This window comes from Lentinula edodes, assembly GCF_021015755.1.
Source record: "Lentinula edodes strain Le(Bin) 0899 ss11 chromosome Unknown C8R40scaffold_31, whole genome shotgun sequence".
Classification (NCBI taxonomy): Eukaryota; Fungi; Basidiomycota; class Agaricomycetes; order Agaricales; family Omphalotaceae; genus Lentinula; species Lentinula edodes.
In genome coordinates, this window is record NW_025764337.1 from 162928 (window position 1) to 178636 (window position 15709).

The following is a 15709-nucleotide window of genomic DNA, read 5'->3' on the forward strand; positions in this document are numbered from 1 at the left end:
GGTTACTGACATAGAGAGAGTTGAAATCTATTGCAAGCTATTGCACGTTCTATGTATACTGTAAGTCACAGAAAATGATAGTTACAGTATCAGTCAATCCCAACGAATACACGACAAAAGAAATACGCAGAGATAACCAAATCATAAAAACCATTACATGGGTTTAATTTTGAATACATAAGTTACTTCTTTACGGCGATCGACTTTCAGAAGATGTCGAACTTCTCAACATCGGACTCGCAAGGCCCCTCTCTATCCTGCTATCACTATTCGCACCTACTCCCACTCCAGCAACCGTCGCAGAATGACCTAAATCCATCTCATGACCTCCTTCTCCTTCATCCTCGCTATCTGCCGGAGTACCAATCGCACTCCCACCCAATAATCCGTTGGATCCAGATGGCCCGAGACTCCGTCTAGCTCGCCGAGCGTGGAATGTTCGGCTAGCGGTGGCGTTCGAAAACAAGGGTAAAAGATATCTCTCATCTAATGCTTGGAACCATTTCCCGTCTTCGCCAAATGTAGTTTGATGGGGAGGAGCACTGTGTGGCGGGTTTCCCAAAGAAGACGGATCCCGTGATGCTGAAGCAAGGGGAAGCACTTCAGCGTCAGAGTCTGACTCTGAAGAGGCGGCGGAAAATACGCCATGTTGAGGAGACATAGGCGGAATAGGATTGGAGGTGTGGTGATTGTAGTTTGATGTATAATGCGATCCTATCCTTCCCGCGAAAGTTTGAGCGTTGGCTAAGTAACTTGGCTCTTCATCAGAATATCCGCCCCATCGGCCACCGTTCAAGGATGTACTCCGCCTCGGCCATCTACTACCGCCTCCAAGCATCACACCATCCTCATCGTCACTATCACTAGCAGCTTCATCTTCCACTCCAGTACGTATGCCCAGAATTTCCAACATTCTTGCCGTGGTCCCACCGAATATGAGGACAGTCAGCACGACGACAGCGAGAACCGTTGTGCGCAAAATGTTGGCGTTATTGCCTTGAAATCCAGCTGCCAACGCAACCCCAACCGCGCCCCTCAATCCAGCCCAAAACAACATCATCTGGTAAGAATGAGGCAGCTCTTCTACTCGTTGGCCTCGAGCATGTTTCTGGAAGAAATTGATGGCCTCCGACAGAGGAAAAACGGCAGCATATCGTGTAAATACAACAGCGATGGTTGTGATGGTGATAAAGAGGGGTTTCACATAGCTAGTAACGTTCTCCGAGGTCGGAGCGCTAGTGAAGAGTGCCAGACCAAGATATATGAAGATAAAGTTTTCCGATAACTGGGCTAGAGTGGCGAATATGTACTTCGTGGTACGCTGTGTGCGGCGGGACATCGTATGATAGGCATAATGCTTGAGTGTGATGCCACAGAATAGGAGAGATACTATGCCTGACATAGACAAACCATTGGAGAAAAAGTAACAAGTGTAAGCCGTTAAGGCCACTAGGCACGACTCGATACGTGGAAAGAGGTTGAGTGACGAATGCTTGAGCAAAAGCGACGTAGCAAGACCGAATGCTACTCCCAAGGCCATGGACACGCTGAATGAAAGTAAAAAGATGCCGACACCATGGAAGATTGACGACAGGTATATCTCCGTGCCGTGAAAGCGCGTAAGTGTTCTGTCAATGAGATAAGATGTAACTTGATTCATGTGGGAGTTGCCAAGGTATACTCACTCGTACATGACGATACTGACAGCATCATTCAGCAAGCTTTCCCCAAATATAACGGTATACAACTTAGGATCGACCTTATACTGGTTGAAAATAGCCAAAATAGTGACGGGATCGGTGGCAGAGAGGGTTGAGCCAAACGTTAGACATTCGAGTAGGGTTATATCCAGAGACTCAAGCCCGAGGAAAGAGTAAATGTAAACGAGAACACTGTCCTGTAACATTTGAGTGCTGGGACCGAAGAATGTGTACAGAGACTTACCCTACACCAACTGCGGAAATGAAAGTCCCCAGAAATGCAAATGTGAGGATGGATCCGAAATTACGGAAGAAGTTTTCCTGTTAGATCGTTGAGAAGCGATGGGGAGAGAATGTTTCAAATCTGCTTGCCTGCTTGAGCTCATATCCCGAGTTCAAGATAATCGGTGGAAGGAGAAGGTTGAAAAACAGCGTATGCTTGAATGTCTGCATGGTAAGAGGAGTAAGGGTCCATCATGATACCAAATCTCCAGTTTAGAGATATTATGAGAACTTACCAGCATTTCCCTGATTACGGTTCCCGGTGCCAGTCTAACTATAAGTCCTACTGCCATTCCAGCAAATATTGACACCAAAGTTTCGTGTACAGCACGTATACGTTTGATTTGTAGATAGTAGGAGGTCCAGAGAGAGAGAATTAGAAGCATACAGACCAGAAATAATGACCAAGAAGAGTAATACTCTTCATCTTCAGGTATTATTTGTGATGGTGACGGCGTGGCAGCAGCAGCAGTAGGTGAGAACATAATGAGAGATGCAGACGGCGGCCAGCCGTTGAGCCAGAACGAGAATCTCGAGTACACAAAAACCAGGTGGGGACGTGAGGTGGTTGTTGAGTTTCAGACTGAGAATATTGGTCTGGTCGGAAGAGCGCCCGATAATAATATTACGTCAGCAACATCCTGGAACAGGATCCAGGTACCAGGAGGGAGATTCAGAAGTTCAGACTGTTGACTCCGGAGTCTTGTTGACGAAGGCACCATTTTAAGGAGCCAGACGCACAACTCGCATACCAAGTACAGTCTCAAAATCACCTCATGCATTTTCCATCCATATCCTTTTCTTTTGGTGCCAGTGAGAGCCAGTGAGGTTACAGTGGTATGACCGAGTCGAATTTCTATCAACATCATATACATTGGGATTATTCCATATGACAAGTGCAATACGGTACAAAGCCAGCAAGGAATAACTAAAATATCAAAGAAGTGAAGCTGGTATAAATTATTGAAGAATAACAATACAACGATATATGAACAATTAGATACACTATGGATGTATAGATATGACGGCCTAGGGCCTACGATAAATCAACAAGAATTCACTCAAAATTCAAAATACAATCCTACATTAAATCCGCGCGACGCAGATGATCTCTGAGAATAGATTCTTCAACTGAGCAGGGAACATAGTAAGAACGACAACATCAAAAGACAAAGGTAGAACCTGCCTGCTCCTAAGGTAACAGCAGTGGAACGGGTGTCCTGTGAAAAGGCAAGAGGTGAACGAAAGACAAAGATCCGACCTCGTTAAGATACTCACAATGACCGATGTCAAATGAACGAAAAAGGAGCGCTGTACAGGTGAATATTGCTTCAGTATCTCCTTGAAATGCTGCTGAAAGTCTGTACACAGGCAAATATACAAAGTCGGCTCAGTTGTGACAGGACTAGATCAAGCGAATACGCCTACATCTGGTAGCAGTTGAGATATCGTTCCGTCGATCCCCGAAACTAGGTACAGAGTCTCGTATCCTTACTCCACGCTGTAATTTTGCCTGCAGGAGATCACATTTGTTGAGGAATAATATTAGCTAGTTCCAAAAAAAAGCGGTTAGTTTGCGTGATGATGCGACCAGTTTGAACATACCTGCGTCCTTGAGAGCAATTTACAATCGCAGACTGATCGCCATAACAAGAAGCTATCTTCAAGACGGTTCACCCGGCGATCTGATACACGGCCGAATTAGTTTCCAATAGACAACACAACAACTGTGAAAAAATACATACCTTCTGCGAGCTTTTCATCGAAACAAGATACTGGTGTAAAATGAGTGTGGAGTATTGTGGCGTAAATAAATATAACTTACTGGGACTGTGGCAACGGCAATGTATGACAAGATGGATCAGACGTGGTCGTGTTGAAGAAGGTGCACTCACGCAAGAAAGATGATGGCGTTTACTGCAAGAGGGCGTGAGTGTACATATATGCGGAATGGAACAAAGGTGATGTACCATCGTCGAAATAAGGCCACCATGCGGCGCGCTGATACCAGAAAAGGGTCAATATAAGAGTCATCACGGGCGATAGAAGTGATCCTACGCTGCTACGAGTGCCACCAACATCATACAATCTCCACTCCTGTCCAGCAGTGCGACCTAATAGTACATTTAATTCAATATTGAAACAGTAGAAGGGAGTTTAGTGTGGAACTTACCATGTTCGAAAATGAACCTGTATTCTTGAACTCCCAAAGTTCGTAGCCGGGCTCGAATAACATCATCATCTGTTGGCTCGTAATTGCTAACAGCTATACGGTCCACGTCGTTGAGGAAACTGAGATGTGATTTGTCGTGTCAGTTATACAACATAATCATCGCGCGGCTTACAATCCAGCGGAGTCCTCCACGCGTGTCTTGCCTCGACTCAGCATTTCTCGCACGGTTGGATCTTCCCAGATGGCCTTCACATCATCACGGCAGCCCGCAATAACTTCGGCAATTTCATCGTCTGTTTCTTGCAGTCGTCGCAGAGCATGAGCATCTCCATCAGCGCGTGCGGCCGCCCTCATTGCTCGGATCTTCTCAAAAGCTGATTTCCATCCGTTACTGGAGTTGATAGAGAACTCTTTCGATGACTGGCGACTTGACTGTGATTCTTCACTACCGAAAGGTGCGGCAGTTGTGATTGAAGTTGACTGGGGCTCCAGAGCAGTTGCACCAAAGCGACGCTCAAGATCAGTCTGTATCCGTCGCAGAGGGCCCAACCGGAGTTTTAGTAGTCGATGTTTCTCTTTAAATTTGAGCCGAGGCCTCGAGGAAGAATTGATGTCCTCAGAAGATTCGTCACTGCTTCCGATGTAATCAGGGGAAGGTAAAGAGGCCGCGGCCATTTCTCGATTGAGAATGTCCAGAATATTGTTCACATTTCTGACGAGGTTGAGGAAGATGACTGCTCGCCAATTGTTTCGTTCAGCTATCCATTCTCGTTTTGCGTAAGTCAGCTGGAAGCTGTAAAAAGGGTTATTACAGGAGCCTCAGCAAAAGGTTAACGAAGTGATGCACTTCTTTAAAGTAGCCGTTTTTCCACTTTCACTTTGTCCTACCGATGAAACACATTTATCATTGAATAAGAGTCATCCATATTGGCCATGAGCAATGCTCACCTAATAGCAATAATTTCACTGGCCGCTTCTTCTTCTTTTCATTCTCTCTTTCTTTTCTGAGCTGCTCGTCTATCTCATTGCTTGAAGTATGAACTCAGTAAACGATTGATGGATAGACACAGGTCACACACCTAATCCTCAAAGCCTCTGCCTCAGCGAGCTCCCTGTCTGCACGCTCTGTAGGAGTTTCGTTTGGCGGTGGCGCTATGGCCAACGTTAACGGGTCAAAGTCTGCAGCGTTCATCAGAGGAGGAGGGACGAAAGTCGAAAGATGTCCACACAAAGTTTCCATTCATTATAAGAAGCAGTGAAGTTAATTGATTTTTTCAGGCACTGCCCGTCCGTTCCGGCATTCCAGTTGATAAGATATCGGCCCTTACATATTGCGCCACGACGAATCGTTACCTATGAATCGATGCTGAATCGATGTATCTTAATTTCTCAATAAACGGCAAGAACTCAAAACTGCAAACCTGGAAACTCGGCTAAGGGCTGAGTGCACTTTCTCAGTCAAAATAGTCAGAAGTAGTCCGCTCTGAGTATTTTCACAACTGGGAAGTACCTTGTCGGACCTTTATCCGGCTTGTACAACATATACGGAAAACTCGAGTTTACAGAAATTCGATTTAAACACTATCTTCGTCGGTATTCCCTAAGATATTTGGTTCCAACCTCGGATTGTTGCAGCTTAAATCGATGGCCGCTACAATCAGAATTGTTGCTGATTCTGAATTTGCATCAAAAAGGTATAATATAGAGGCGCAAATTATCACCGCAGCCTTGAATATGGTATAAGCAGACCAGGATCCCAAAGCCCTGAATGGAGTAAGTGTTGAATGAGCGGGAGAAGGAAGCGCATCGAATAGTTCGGAATCTTACATATCAGCGAAATATTGCCATTCAGATGTTTTGGACGGATGGGATCAGGTTAAGTATACAGCTCGTATGATCCATTGGAATATTATTTTATGATGTTACTTACTCAAAAGCTGCGAGAGACGTAGGAACGGGACATTCGAGTCGTTAAAATCAATTACACAGCAAGCAGTAGCCAATGAAAGCTACCGATACTAGTCAAGGCCCCTCCTACACTCTGTAATTCATCAATGCCTGGATAGCCCTACGCATATACATAAAATGGATGATAACTGCTTAGTCTTCCCGCTTATTACCGACGTCGATGGGCCAGTGACAGACTGGCCATGGGTTACTTATTCGTTGTCATTCGGGATCGTATGTTGCAAGAGTCCGCACTCAATCCGGAATTGTGGGACCTTGTGAACAGAGATCATCAGAAATCGACTAATACTATGTAGTATGTACATACGACACACTGAGTGGCGGCTTTGATATTCATCGCCACCAAAATGCTCATCTGAAAAAGATAAGAACAGGTTAGAACGGCTTGTTGTTGCACCTTGTTTCCCTTCACAGGACCGGGGTGGATAAAGGTAGATGATGAAGCTGTAAACATACGTGCCGGAAATCGAGCGCTTCCCGGGGAAGAAAAATGCAGAAGAGAGCCACTGAGAGCAGGAGGTACACCTTGGATACCATCGCTCGACGCTACTATGAGATCTTACTCGGACTTTGAAATTTTGGATGATGAAATGGAAGGTTGGTCGCGCATCATAAAGGTAATTCCTAAGTTCCGGTGGTAGTGAGAAACACGTCGGGTTCGGGAGCAATCATCGTCTATGGTAGGGAATTTTTCCTTTCGTCGTACTTAGTTATTTCAAAGTGGTTTAGATTTAGGAAAATGTTTTGTTTCCCGACTACGGATAGCGATCCTCGGCTGGAGACATACTGACATTCTCGAAGAGTTGCAGCTGATTGCCAGTTGATTGCCCTTCGAGTCTTGTGGGTTTTCTTAATTTCTGGGATGGATCGCTACTAGTACGCCACAATCAGTGAAGATCACATGCATGACAAATGAATGCTTGGACTTCGGTCACAAGAAAACATACCGATGAAATTTCAGCACATCCTCGGGCCTGGTGACATTTTTATAGGCAATGCACGTACATAAAAGGCCTTATGATACTGACTTAAGTATCAGGCATAGAGTATCAGGCATAGAGTATTTGAAGACGATCTTCTAAGGAGATAACCTTATCAAACCCACTATCGTATCTTAATCAACGATGAACATGGATTTTAAACGGGAGTCCCATGAATGACGACCTGCTAATTATAAGAAAAGCAGTGATGATCATTCCTATGAGAAAGGGGCTCACAGCTGTAATAATGTCACTGACTGTACTTACTGCTCCTTCACCTTTGTAGTTGAATACTAATTGATCAAGGATGCATCAGTCAACTCTAACCGAGAAACTTTCTCGCTTGATCGAATATGTATAGCCTGCCAGTAGTTTGGCCCCGGTGTCGGCGTCAAGAAGTAAAGTGATAGACTGGGGTAAGTATACACGAACTGAGTGGTATGAACGTGTGGGTTGAAGTCCAAATTTCGAAGATCGTCGAATGGTAGAACATAACTGAATTTATCCGTACACTGCTATGATCCCTCTTCTAGTGGGTTCCTGGTGCACATAGGGAAAGATATCTCTCAGTCTGTAACAGTTTCAGATGTACATATATGTACAACAGTGAAGTAGGTCTGACAGATAGTATTTAGAAGTTGTATGTGCGAAGATGGCGAGACTCACCTAGATCTCTGCATCAATGAATGAAGTATATGCGATTATAGCATACACCAATCGAGCTGACACTCCATTCCGAACATTCGTTAAGAATCTATCTGGGGGAAGTGGTCTAGGTCTTCTTCCTCTTCTTCGATAATGCTCTCCCCTAAGTTTATACCTCCCAGCATCATCCACATATTCCTTTTGATTGCCTGGGCTTGAACCTGTCCATCCTCGACTTCACTGTCAAAGTCACTTTGTTCATCGTCTGTCTCATATTCGCCATCCCCGTCATCTTCATCTACAAATACGACCTCTTCCAATGCAGGTGAGCCGGCAGTAACTTTCAAGACCCAGGAGCACAGAGGACATGAAACATCTGACCCGTCCGACGTCTCGTCGAGTTCAGAAGACGCAGAAGAGACACGCATATGTGTATGGGTTGAAGAAGTATTGCAAATGTTGCTGCGAGGAAGCGCAGCTCGAAGTGACCGAGAGGAATACCCCACCTGGAATATCTCGAGTGCAGGAAGCGGCCATTCCTCAATGAAAATCGAGGGCGGAGGAGAGTTAAGTTGAAGGTACCATCGCACACCAATGCTTTTCAGTCTTTTCAGTTTGGATAGTGCGACGAAAACATCCTTGTCAGCGAGAGAATATGAAATCCCCAGCGTAAGACGTTCGAGGTTGGATAGATAGGGTATAAAAGAGTGTAATACTCCTGGTGTAATTGAGCCACAATTGTTCTGGATAATAATTACGATATCAGGATGTGAGTGTCCAAAGTCAGACACATACCAGAAGATGAAGTTCGACCAGGTCCGTTTGAAGATGATACAACCAGCCTTTATTCGAGGAGTTACTCTCTCTATTGTCACTAACAAGCGCCTGCAACAGTACGCGCGTAGGATTTTCAAGTGTAATTTTCTTGAGTCCTGTAATCTGCGCCAAAAGTCTTGTCTTGTTTTCGTCGTCAAACGCGTGTTGATTCAGATGTAGTTCGCTGAGGCACAGAGACGATCCGACCTCTCGATGGAATTCCGACAAGATTTTCAAGCTCTGAACAAAAGTCTGGGGGTGACAATCCTGCGGCGTAAAGCGCAGACTTTGGAGTTTGGCATGGGATCCGCAAGTGAAGAGATGTATTGCATCAGCTAGTAGCATTGGAAGTCGATTGCTGGAAGATCCAGGGGGAAGAGTGGACAGATATCCTGTTATGTGCAAGTGTTGGACATACATATAAGAGTTGATTGGAAGGGTTGAATTGAGAGCAGATAACAAGGGATGAGGTGCCTGTAAAGAAGTACCTATATTTCATCAGCAGAAGATCATTTGTATGTATCTAAAAAGACGAACCGCAGGAAGGCCATAATCATGTTCATCAGCTTCTTCATTGCGAGATTCAGGTGTGCCTTTCTGGTTTGACCAGCTAGACTCTGCGGCTATCTGCTGAGATTTTGACTTCTTCCGAATGTCCAGCCTCACACAACGGTAAAGCACCATCCCAGCTGCCTGGCTTAGCTCCCGATTCGCGAGAGAGCAACAGTATAGCGCGTTTTGTGCCTGTCCATGATTATATGGGGTATCGTCGCGGATGTGGCGGGACAACGTAGTATCAGGGAGAGGAAGGTATTCCAGGATAAGGAGAAGAATGTCGAAAGGCAGCGTTGGTAAGGTCATCGAGGTTGTGGTTTAAGAGATTCCCGGTCCGGAAATAGATGCTATCGTTGTATGGAACATTGGCGCTCGGTTCTCGATATTTCATTCACTCTGCATCAGCTCTGCATTATATGTAGTATATATGTACATAGAGTAGGTTAAAAAGGACAAGACTGGTCGTTATACTTACTGTATAGGTTGATAAATTACAAGTAGTATGTAGTATACAAAATAGATCATGGGTAAATTATTCCAACATCATAGCCGCAAAGGGATTTCCTAAAATAGTGACAAAAAAATAAGGTCTATAGAATCACAGTATTCAAGAAGACTCACTATTTCCCCAATGCGCTGGAATAGACGTATCGGGTGACACCGAACGGCTGGGAAGGTTAGAAGAATTGCCGCCTCCCGCTATTCCTTGCCCAACTGACGTACTACTGTCGATTGAAACGGAAGAGGGTGGAAGCGGACCACAAGGAGGTGAGAGCATTGGGGAGCCCTGGCTGGACTCAGACTCGAGCTTAGGGGAAGACAAAGTCCCTTCGTGTTGATTTGGAGTAGACCGAGAGGTGGAAACGGACGACCTAGATCGCCTGTGTACACTTGCATCAATCAAGCCAGGTGTACTAGGCGTTGAAGAAGAGCCTGCGTTGAGACCAGATGTCGGTGAATGAGCAGACACAGACGATCTTGAGCGTCTATGAGAAGGTGGCAACACCGACACCGGTCCGTTCCGGGGACGAGGCACGTACGGAGAATTTGGTGACGCTACCGATAGAGACACTGATGAAGAGATTGGTGGAGAGATCGAGGAAAAAGATGGTTCCGGCATTCTCATGGATTGCGTCCTCCCAGTCGGCGACGTCGATGCCGAAGGAGAGGATAACATTCTACCAGGTCTTTGTGGAGGAGGTCCAGATGGAGGCGGACCAGGTGGTGGAGCGTATCTCGTGAATCCAGGAGGTGAGTCGGAAGGCAGGAGATCAACATTGGATGCTAGGACGGGGTTCCTCGACGAGGCATTCGGGGGACCGAATAGCTGTGGATTGTCCGAACGGGCAACGAGAGTGTCGGATGATATGTGGGTGGTATTCGATGTCTCGCCATAACTCGGCGGTGGGGCAGGTAGGTCTCTGTCCACGTCATCTCCACTTCCTTGTCCGTGTTGTAGCCCTGTAGATATTGCGGGGTCGAAACTTTCACCTCCCGAACTCCTGAGAAACACCTCTCTCCTATACCTTTCCAGTTCTTTGTTACATTCTGTTAACACCTCACTTGCTTCGACTACATCAGCACCTGCAAGCTGAGCGCGTTGGCGGGCGGCGCGAAGTTGTCCTTTCAGCTGAAGGGAGTTTAGTCAGTCAAAGACCCCACGAAGAAGACAAGAGCATACCCTCTTATGTGCAGCCGCTAACTCATCTCTGTTACTCTGTATCTTATCTGAATTGCATTAGCTGTTGAAGTGGGTATAGAGAGCCAAGTCAGCTTACGATGCGCCCTGATATCGGAAAACACATTATCGAAAAAGACATCTCCGAAGAGAGATCTAATAAAGATCTATCGATTAGCTCGACTGAAGGGTAGCAGGAGTCTCACATATCATGTACCCTCAATGGCCCAATGGTCTGAACATCGCCTGATGTGCTCCGGGCTTGATTGAGGAGCATTTCTGCCTTGGCCGCGTACACAGCAGAGTTAGCGAGGGCATCGCGCTCCATCATATCGGAAATACTGAACGAAGGCGATTTAGAAAGAGTGAGCGAATGTCAAGCAAAGAGACTCGCCTGCCGCCACCGTAGATATCCCAGGTTGAATAGCCTAAAGCCTCATCCATCTTCTTTAATGACATCCCCAGCATCTTATCTGCTTGTCCAAGTAGATTCACAGCTTGGGAATGTGAATTTAGAACGGCCTGAACTCGATCATACGTTGCTTGCGCGGAGGCCAATTCTCGTTCAAGCACATCGTCACGGGGGAATTCTAATGTTGGACCATCGAAGACCTGATGATAGAGATTCGATAACTCCTTCTTAGTTAACTCTAATCGATTGGATTTTTCTTCGAGATCCGATTTCTACTCAAGTCCGTGAGGGATCTGAAGAGATAGAAGACGTTGAGAAATAGTTTTACCACTTTCCTCGCCTCTTCAATCATATTCTCTAACATCGTCTGTTTACCTCGTTCGCGCATTTCGTTTTCCAACGCCACAACGTATTCCCTACCGTATGCGTAAGAATAACCTCCCCCAGAGAGAAAAACACCTTGAACCTTTCTTCCTTTTCCTTCTTGGCTTCAAATTTCTCCAATCCTGACTTTCCTTTCAATCTTGCTGCTAGCCTTCGGGTAGTTGAGTCCCTTAGCTCCTCATGTTCCTTCCTTTCCTTCTTGGTCTTTTCACCCAGTTGCTTCACTTCTTTCTTCACAGAAGCCAGCTCGGCCTGCAAATCGCGCAAGTATTTCGATTGCTGATTCAGGGCAGAAGGTGCGTATTGTAGTGATTCAAGCGTTTGAAGAAGAGAAAGATGATATGAAGCTGAAGAACGAATCTGCGAAAGGGTGGATGTAGACATTAGATCTGTAACAGGATGGGCGTTGGAAAACCGAGGGAGTCTGAGAATGAATAAACAAGGTCAAGAGGGCTTTTTATCCGCGACTAACTACAAGCCGCACAAAGCCGTCGCACAAGGGTGTCGCACTCACTGCCACCACACTGTTGGCACACTGATTCATAACAATTAACACGAAGAGCTTTGAAATTCTGGGTGCGCCAGTTCTTTTCCTTCCATTCCCTGGAAGCTGTAATTGTCAAACAGACGGCGGTTTGAAAGACCGACGCGCTGCGGCAGTGTAGGCCGCCGTGTGCCATTGTATAACCACAGGACTAATATTAACACTGACTCGCAGCACGTTATCCAGTTATGAAGTGTATATTGTGTGCAGAAGCCCCAGCTATCGAAGCTTATACCTCCGAAATACGACGACTGGTGTCATTGTCGCTATCATTGCTCCGAAAACTCATATCCTCAAGACTATCCTCGACCTTATGTACAGCCTGTGCAACTTGACGGACGTGGACAACGAGCCTACAACACAGTATTGAATGCATGACACGCAATGGACTGGATACTCGTCAAATATGGAATGTGTGACAACCATAGATCTTGAACCACGTACGTTTCAAGGATTTGAAGTTCGGGCTAAGGTAGAGGGAGGTGTTACAATTACTGAAGGCTATTTCCAAGACTGTGTGACTTACAGGTGCAAATGACAATACTAGAACGTTCCCCAAGGTCATTGCTGCCAAGTCACCGTTCAGTATTTCTTTACTGACGAACCCTTCATGATACCGCAACTTACGCAGTATGAATATATAAAACAGTATACCTTGAATTGCATGGTGAGTAATCCTGCTCATCCTTTTACGAACAAATCGTGCTCACCGTCGCGATAAAACGTCGTGGCTATGCTTTCATCGTCCGTGAACAATTTACATTTTGAATCTGTACATACGTCGAAAGGGTAGGTCAATTAATCTTTCTTTTCAACAAAATGGGATGGGGCTTACAATTTTTCAATCCTTGCAATATCGTCAACGCCACCACCACTAAACAGCAGAAATTCTCTTGGACATTCCCGTTATAACACAATAATTTTACTCAACCCACCAGTTTCTGCGACCAACAGAGATATATAGGTTACCAAGCCAGTTTTGTTCTCTCCTACTACAAAGCATGGGGATAATCCTTGTGGTGTTTCTGACAATAATGACGACGCATCTGGCACATCAGTCTAAGATTAATCACAATATTTGTTCGAGCATGACAAGCTATACTTACTTGAAAACGATTTTGCCCAACTTAGTGTGTACACCACATTTATGACGCCGACAATCTTCAGTCCAGAAACCATCAATGAGAAATCACTAACTTCAACCCCAATGGTATGACGAGGCTTTTGACTCACAACCCATGACAGAACGAGGATCGCAAGGACCTTCCGAGAGTTTTGGTACATGACAAATGTACGGATGATTAGTATTACTGGCAGAGTGTTGCGACCATTAGAATCATTGAAGGCTGAAAATGCTTGCCACATACGATCAGATATTCCTACTCCGCAGCCAGCAAAAACTCATAACAAAAATATCAGCTTCCTAGCTACGTATGCAAATTTGAGCCTTACTGATGTTGAAAGTCATGGTTCGGTTACATGACTGGGAATTTGGTCAGCAACACACGCAGACGACGTGGAAGACAATCCAGCTATACCGCAATACTGTTTGCCAAATTCAGCCTCTCTACAACATGACACTTGTTAGTCGGGGATCACCTCGGGCACTTCAGTCATGTTGTAACACACCTTCCACAGCCAATATAGTGTCGATAAAAGGAGAATAACGAGAGAACAAATACAGGACATCTACTATTCCCCATTTTGAGTGCCACACGTAGGCGACCTAGTATATTTCATGATATTGTATTCATGAGTGTTGTAAATTTCTTCGTATTGTGGGGCTCACTTCCTGCGCCAACGAAAGCAGATAATCATAAGTCTGCAGCGAATTAACTGTCAACACAGTACAACGCTATACAGTAAACTGGAACTGTACCAGAAGCATAAGCATTGCGACTTGTTGATTCACAAATGAGTACACAGGGGTATGCAGGTGTGACTCGGAATTAGACACCTTTGCTATACTGTTGATGGATGAATACAATAGATGCAGATCTGGCCATGATACTCACCGCCACAATCTGTGAATTCACTAAAACAGTGGTCATATGGGTGTCCATTTTCTGTCCAGCAAAAAATCGGAATGGAGAGAGAAAAGAGAAAGCAACAAATGGAAAGGAAATGATGAACAAGGCCATTATTTAAAAGAGGGCATGTGTGACGCGGGGGCGCTGGAAGCTACCAGAATCAATAATTTATCATGACCACCATAAGAGAACAACACTTATCGTTTGATTGTTAACATCTCATGATCAAGAGATGATATCAAGCAACGCGGGAGTAACTAGGAGTAGATGAGGGTGAATGAAACAAGCATGCACCTTCCTTCGAACATCCATTGTGGCTGTGGGTCTCATCGCGTTCTCCACGAATTCTGAGCGATACATACCTCAAAAGTCCTCCGAAGAGAGAAACCAAATTAGAAGGGGAAGCCTCGAAACTTGCTGCGTGCCTGCCTGCGTAAAGAACGGAAACGTACCTTCGTGCCACCAAATATGGTAATCCGATCCATTGTGGCTTGTTAAGGCTCACTTTAGTCATGGACCATTGTGTTGCTTGTGGCAAATTGTAGGTCAAAACGCTGAAGGCCAAAGCGTTATGTAAGTGGCAATATGGCGCTATAAAAATCCCTCACAGAAGACTAGACGGACCAGAACCTCATTACCTTTCCACCTCAACAACGGCTCCTTCCAACTCTAAGACAGAACACGCCATGCTTCCCGAACACACGAGCAAGAACCAATCGATCCCCCAAGATTCAGACATGGGTACCGGGAAAGACGTCGGTGTCACTGGCATGTACCAGGATACAAATATGAACAAGAATGAAGTAGCGGATAAGGTAAAGCGGAAAAACTCATCCTGACTGCCCACTAAAAATTCATCGAACAATCCCGCAGCAACCTGACGAGACATTGTACACTCTTTCAAAGGCAAACTCACGCTTTTCCGGTGCTAGTTCGTCTGGAAACCCGGTCCCCGTTTCTGCCACTTCCGGTAGCAACGAAGGATCGATGCCAATAGCGGCGTCAGACTGGAGCAATGTCCCAAGGTGCTATCCTAGAAAACAGTGCCCGATCCCAGGCTACGACTTTTCCTCCTACAACTGCGATCGGGACACGGACACGGAGCACACAAGAAATAGCCCTTCACCAACCCCCACGGAGATTATAGAGTTTGATCTGAGTCCCGAGGAGATCCGCCAAGATTTGAAGGAGAGAGGGATTATTGTCCGGGATTTTGCTTCTGCGCCTATTAAAGGGACTGGGTTAAGGTCATAACTTCACAGGAGAGCCGTCATTATACAACGTACTAGAGACCACATAGTATTGCGCGCGTAGTCAGCATAAAATTGAGAGGCTTCATTAGGACGCTCTTAGCAAACCTCGACGTGAGTGCTATTGTGATCAGAATTTGATGTCGATACGGGGTACTTGATACGATACAAGAAATTATATGTAGGGGAATAGGAAGATTGAGAAAGGAAGGATAGGATATAGCCAAAATTGAAATCCACGGTGATTCTCGAAGGGGACAGGAAATGAGAGAGATACGGTGTAGGTAGATGA

At 45.5% G+C, this 15709-nt stretch overlaps 7 protein-coding genes across 7 annotated transcripts; 1 reads left to right on the forward strand and 6 right to left on the reverse strand.

The window, feature by feature from the left end:
• Positions 1 to 22: 22 nt before the first annotated feature.
• Positions 23 to 2676, reverse strand: C8R40DRAFT_1266852 (Sodium/hydrogen exchanger family-domain-containing protein). The gene is made up of 5 exons (XM_046233949.1): positions 2219 to 2676; positions 2073 to 2147; positions 1945 to 2021; positions 1686 to 1892; positions 23 to 1628 (listed from the first exon to the last, which is right to left on the reverse strand). The coding sequence occupies exons 1-5, from the start codon at positions 2465 to 2467 to the stop codon at positions 191 to 193; spliced, it is 2046 nt and encodes a 681-aa protein (XP_046083544.1). The 5' UTR covers positions 2468 to 2676; the 3' UTR covers positions 23 to 190.
• C8R40DRAFT_1116861 (guanine nucleotide binding protein, alpha subunit) lies at positions 2670 to 5456 on the reverse strand. Its single transcript, XM_046228635.1, has 16 exons — positions 5235 to 5456; positions 5104 to 5183; positions 5003 to 5039; positions 4328 to 4948; positions 4156 to 4274; positions 4041 to 4096; positions 3953 to 3983; positions 3878 to 3899; positions 3808 to 3812; positions 3728 to 3757; positions 3588 to 3667; positions 3411 to 3531; positions 3261 to 3343; positions 3169 to 3202; positions 3068 to 3113; positions 2670 to 3018 (listed from the first exon to the last, which is right to left on the reverse strand). The coding sequence occupies exons 1-16, from the start codon at positions 5393 to 5395 to the stop codon at positions 3012 to 3014; spliced, it is 1533 nt and encodes a 510-aa protein (XP_046083545.1). The 5' UTR covers positions 5396 to 5456; the 3' UTR covers positions 2670 to 3011.
• A 2393-nt stretch (positions 5457 to 7849) lies between these two features.
• On the reverse strand, positions 7850 to 9425 carry C8R40DRAFT_1071683 (uncharacterized protein; the record flags this gene model as incomplete). The annotated part of the gene is made up of 3 exons (XM_046226365.1): positions 7850 to 8491; positions 8544 to 9038; positions 9102 to 9425. 3 exons carry the CDS (start codon positions 9423 to 9425, stop codon positions 7850 to 7852), a joined length of 1461 nt encoding a protein of 486 aa, XP_046083546.1.
• An 86-nt stretch (positions 9426 to 9511) lies between these two features.
• C8R40DRAFT_484485 (uncharacterized protein) lies at positions 9512 to 11098 on the reverse strand. Its single transcript, XM_046235214.1, has 6 exons — positions 11015 to 11098; positions 10898 to 10953; positions 10801 to 10842; positions 10160 to 10749; positions 9741 to 10096; positions 9512 to 9683 (listed from the first exon to the last, which is right to left on the reverse strand). The coding sequence occupies exons 2-6, from the start codon at positions 10937 to 10939 to the stop codon at positions 9652 to 9654; spliced, it is 1062 nt and encodes a 353-aa protein (XP_046083547.1). The 5' UTR covers positions 10940 to 10953; positions 11015 to 11098; the 3' UTR covers positions 9512 to 9651.
• Positions 10728 to 12334, reverse strand: C8R40DRAFT_1116911 (uncharacterized protein). The gene is made up of 7 exons (XM_046228636.1): positions 11676 to 12334; positions 11538 to 11625; positions 11192 to 11481; positions 11015 to 11138; positions 10898 to 10953; positions 10801 to 10842; positions 10728 to 10749 (listed from the first exon to the last, which is right to left on the reverse strand). The coding sequence occupies exons 1-5, from the start codon at positions 11975 to 11977 to the stop codon at positions 10924 to 10926; spliced, it is 834 nt and encodes a 277-aa protein (XP_046083548.1). The 5' UTR covers positions 11978 to 12334; the 3' UTR covers positions 10728 to 10749; positions 10801 to 10842; positions 10898 to 10923.
• On the reverse strand, positions 12235 to 14346 carry C8R40DRAFT_483896 (uncharacterized protein). Its single transcript, XM_046235211.1, has 16 exons — positions 14153 to 14346; positions 14017 to 14094; positions 13927 to 13959; positions 13767 to 13863; positions 13676 to 13704; positions 13590 to 13620; positions 13505 to 13537; positions 13371 to 13447; positions 13244 to 13298; positions 13073 to 13183; positions 12973 to 13011; positions 12848 to 12907; positions 12765 to 12791; positions 12664 to 12704; positions 12582 to 12604; positions 12235 to 12526 (listed from the first exon to the last, which is right to left on the reverse strand). The coding sequence occupies exons 1-16, from the start codon at positions 14276 to 14278 to the stop codon at positions 12367 to 12369; spliced, it is 1020 nt and encodes a 339-aa protein (XP_046083549.1). The 5' UTR covers positions 14279 to 14346; the 3' UTR covers positions 12235 to 12366.
• A 71-nt stretch (positions 14347 to 14417) lies between these two features.
• Positions 14418 to 15592, forward strand: C8R40DRAFT_484492 (uncharacterized protein). Its single transcript, XM_046235215.1, has 3 exons — positions 14418 to 14638; positions 14713 to 14982; positions 15041 to 15592. Exons 1-3 carry the CDS (start codon positions 14636 to 14638, stop codon positions 15419 to 15421), a joined length of 654 nt encoding a protein of 217 aa, XP_046083550.1. The 5' UTR covers positions 14418 to 14635; the 3' UTR covers positions 15422 to 15592.
• The last annotated feature ends 117 nt before the right edge of the window (positions 15593 to 15709 follow it).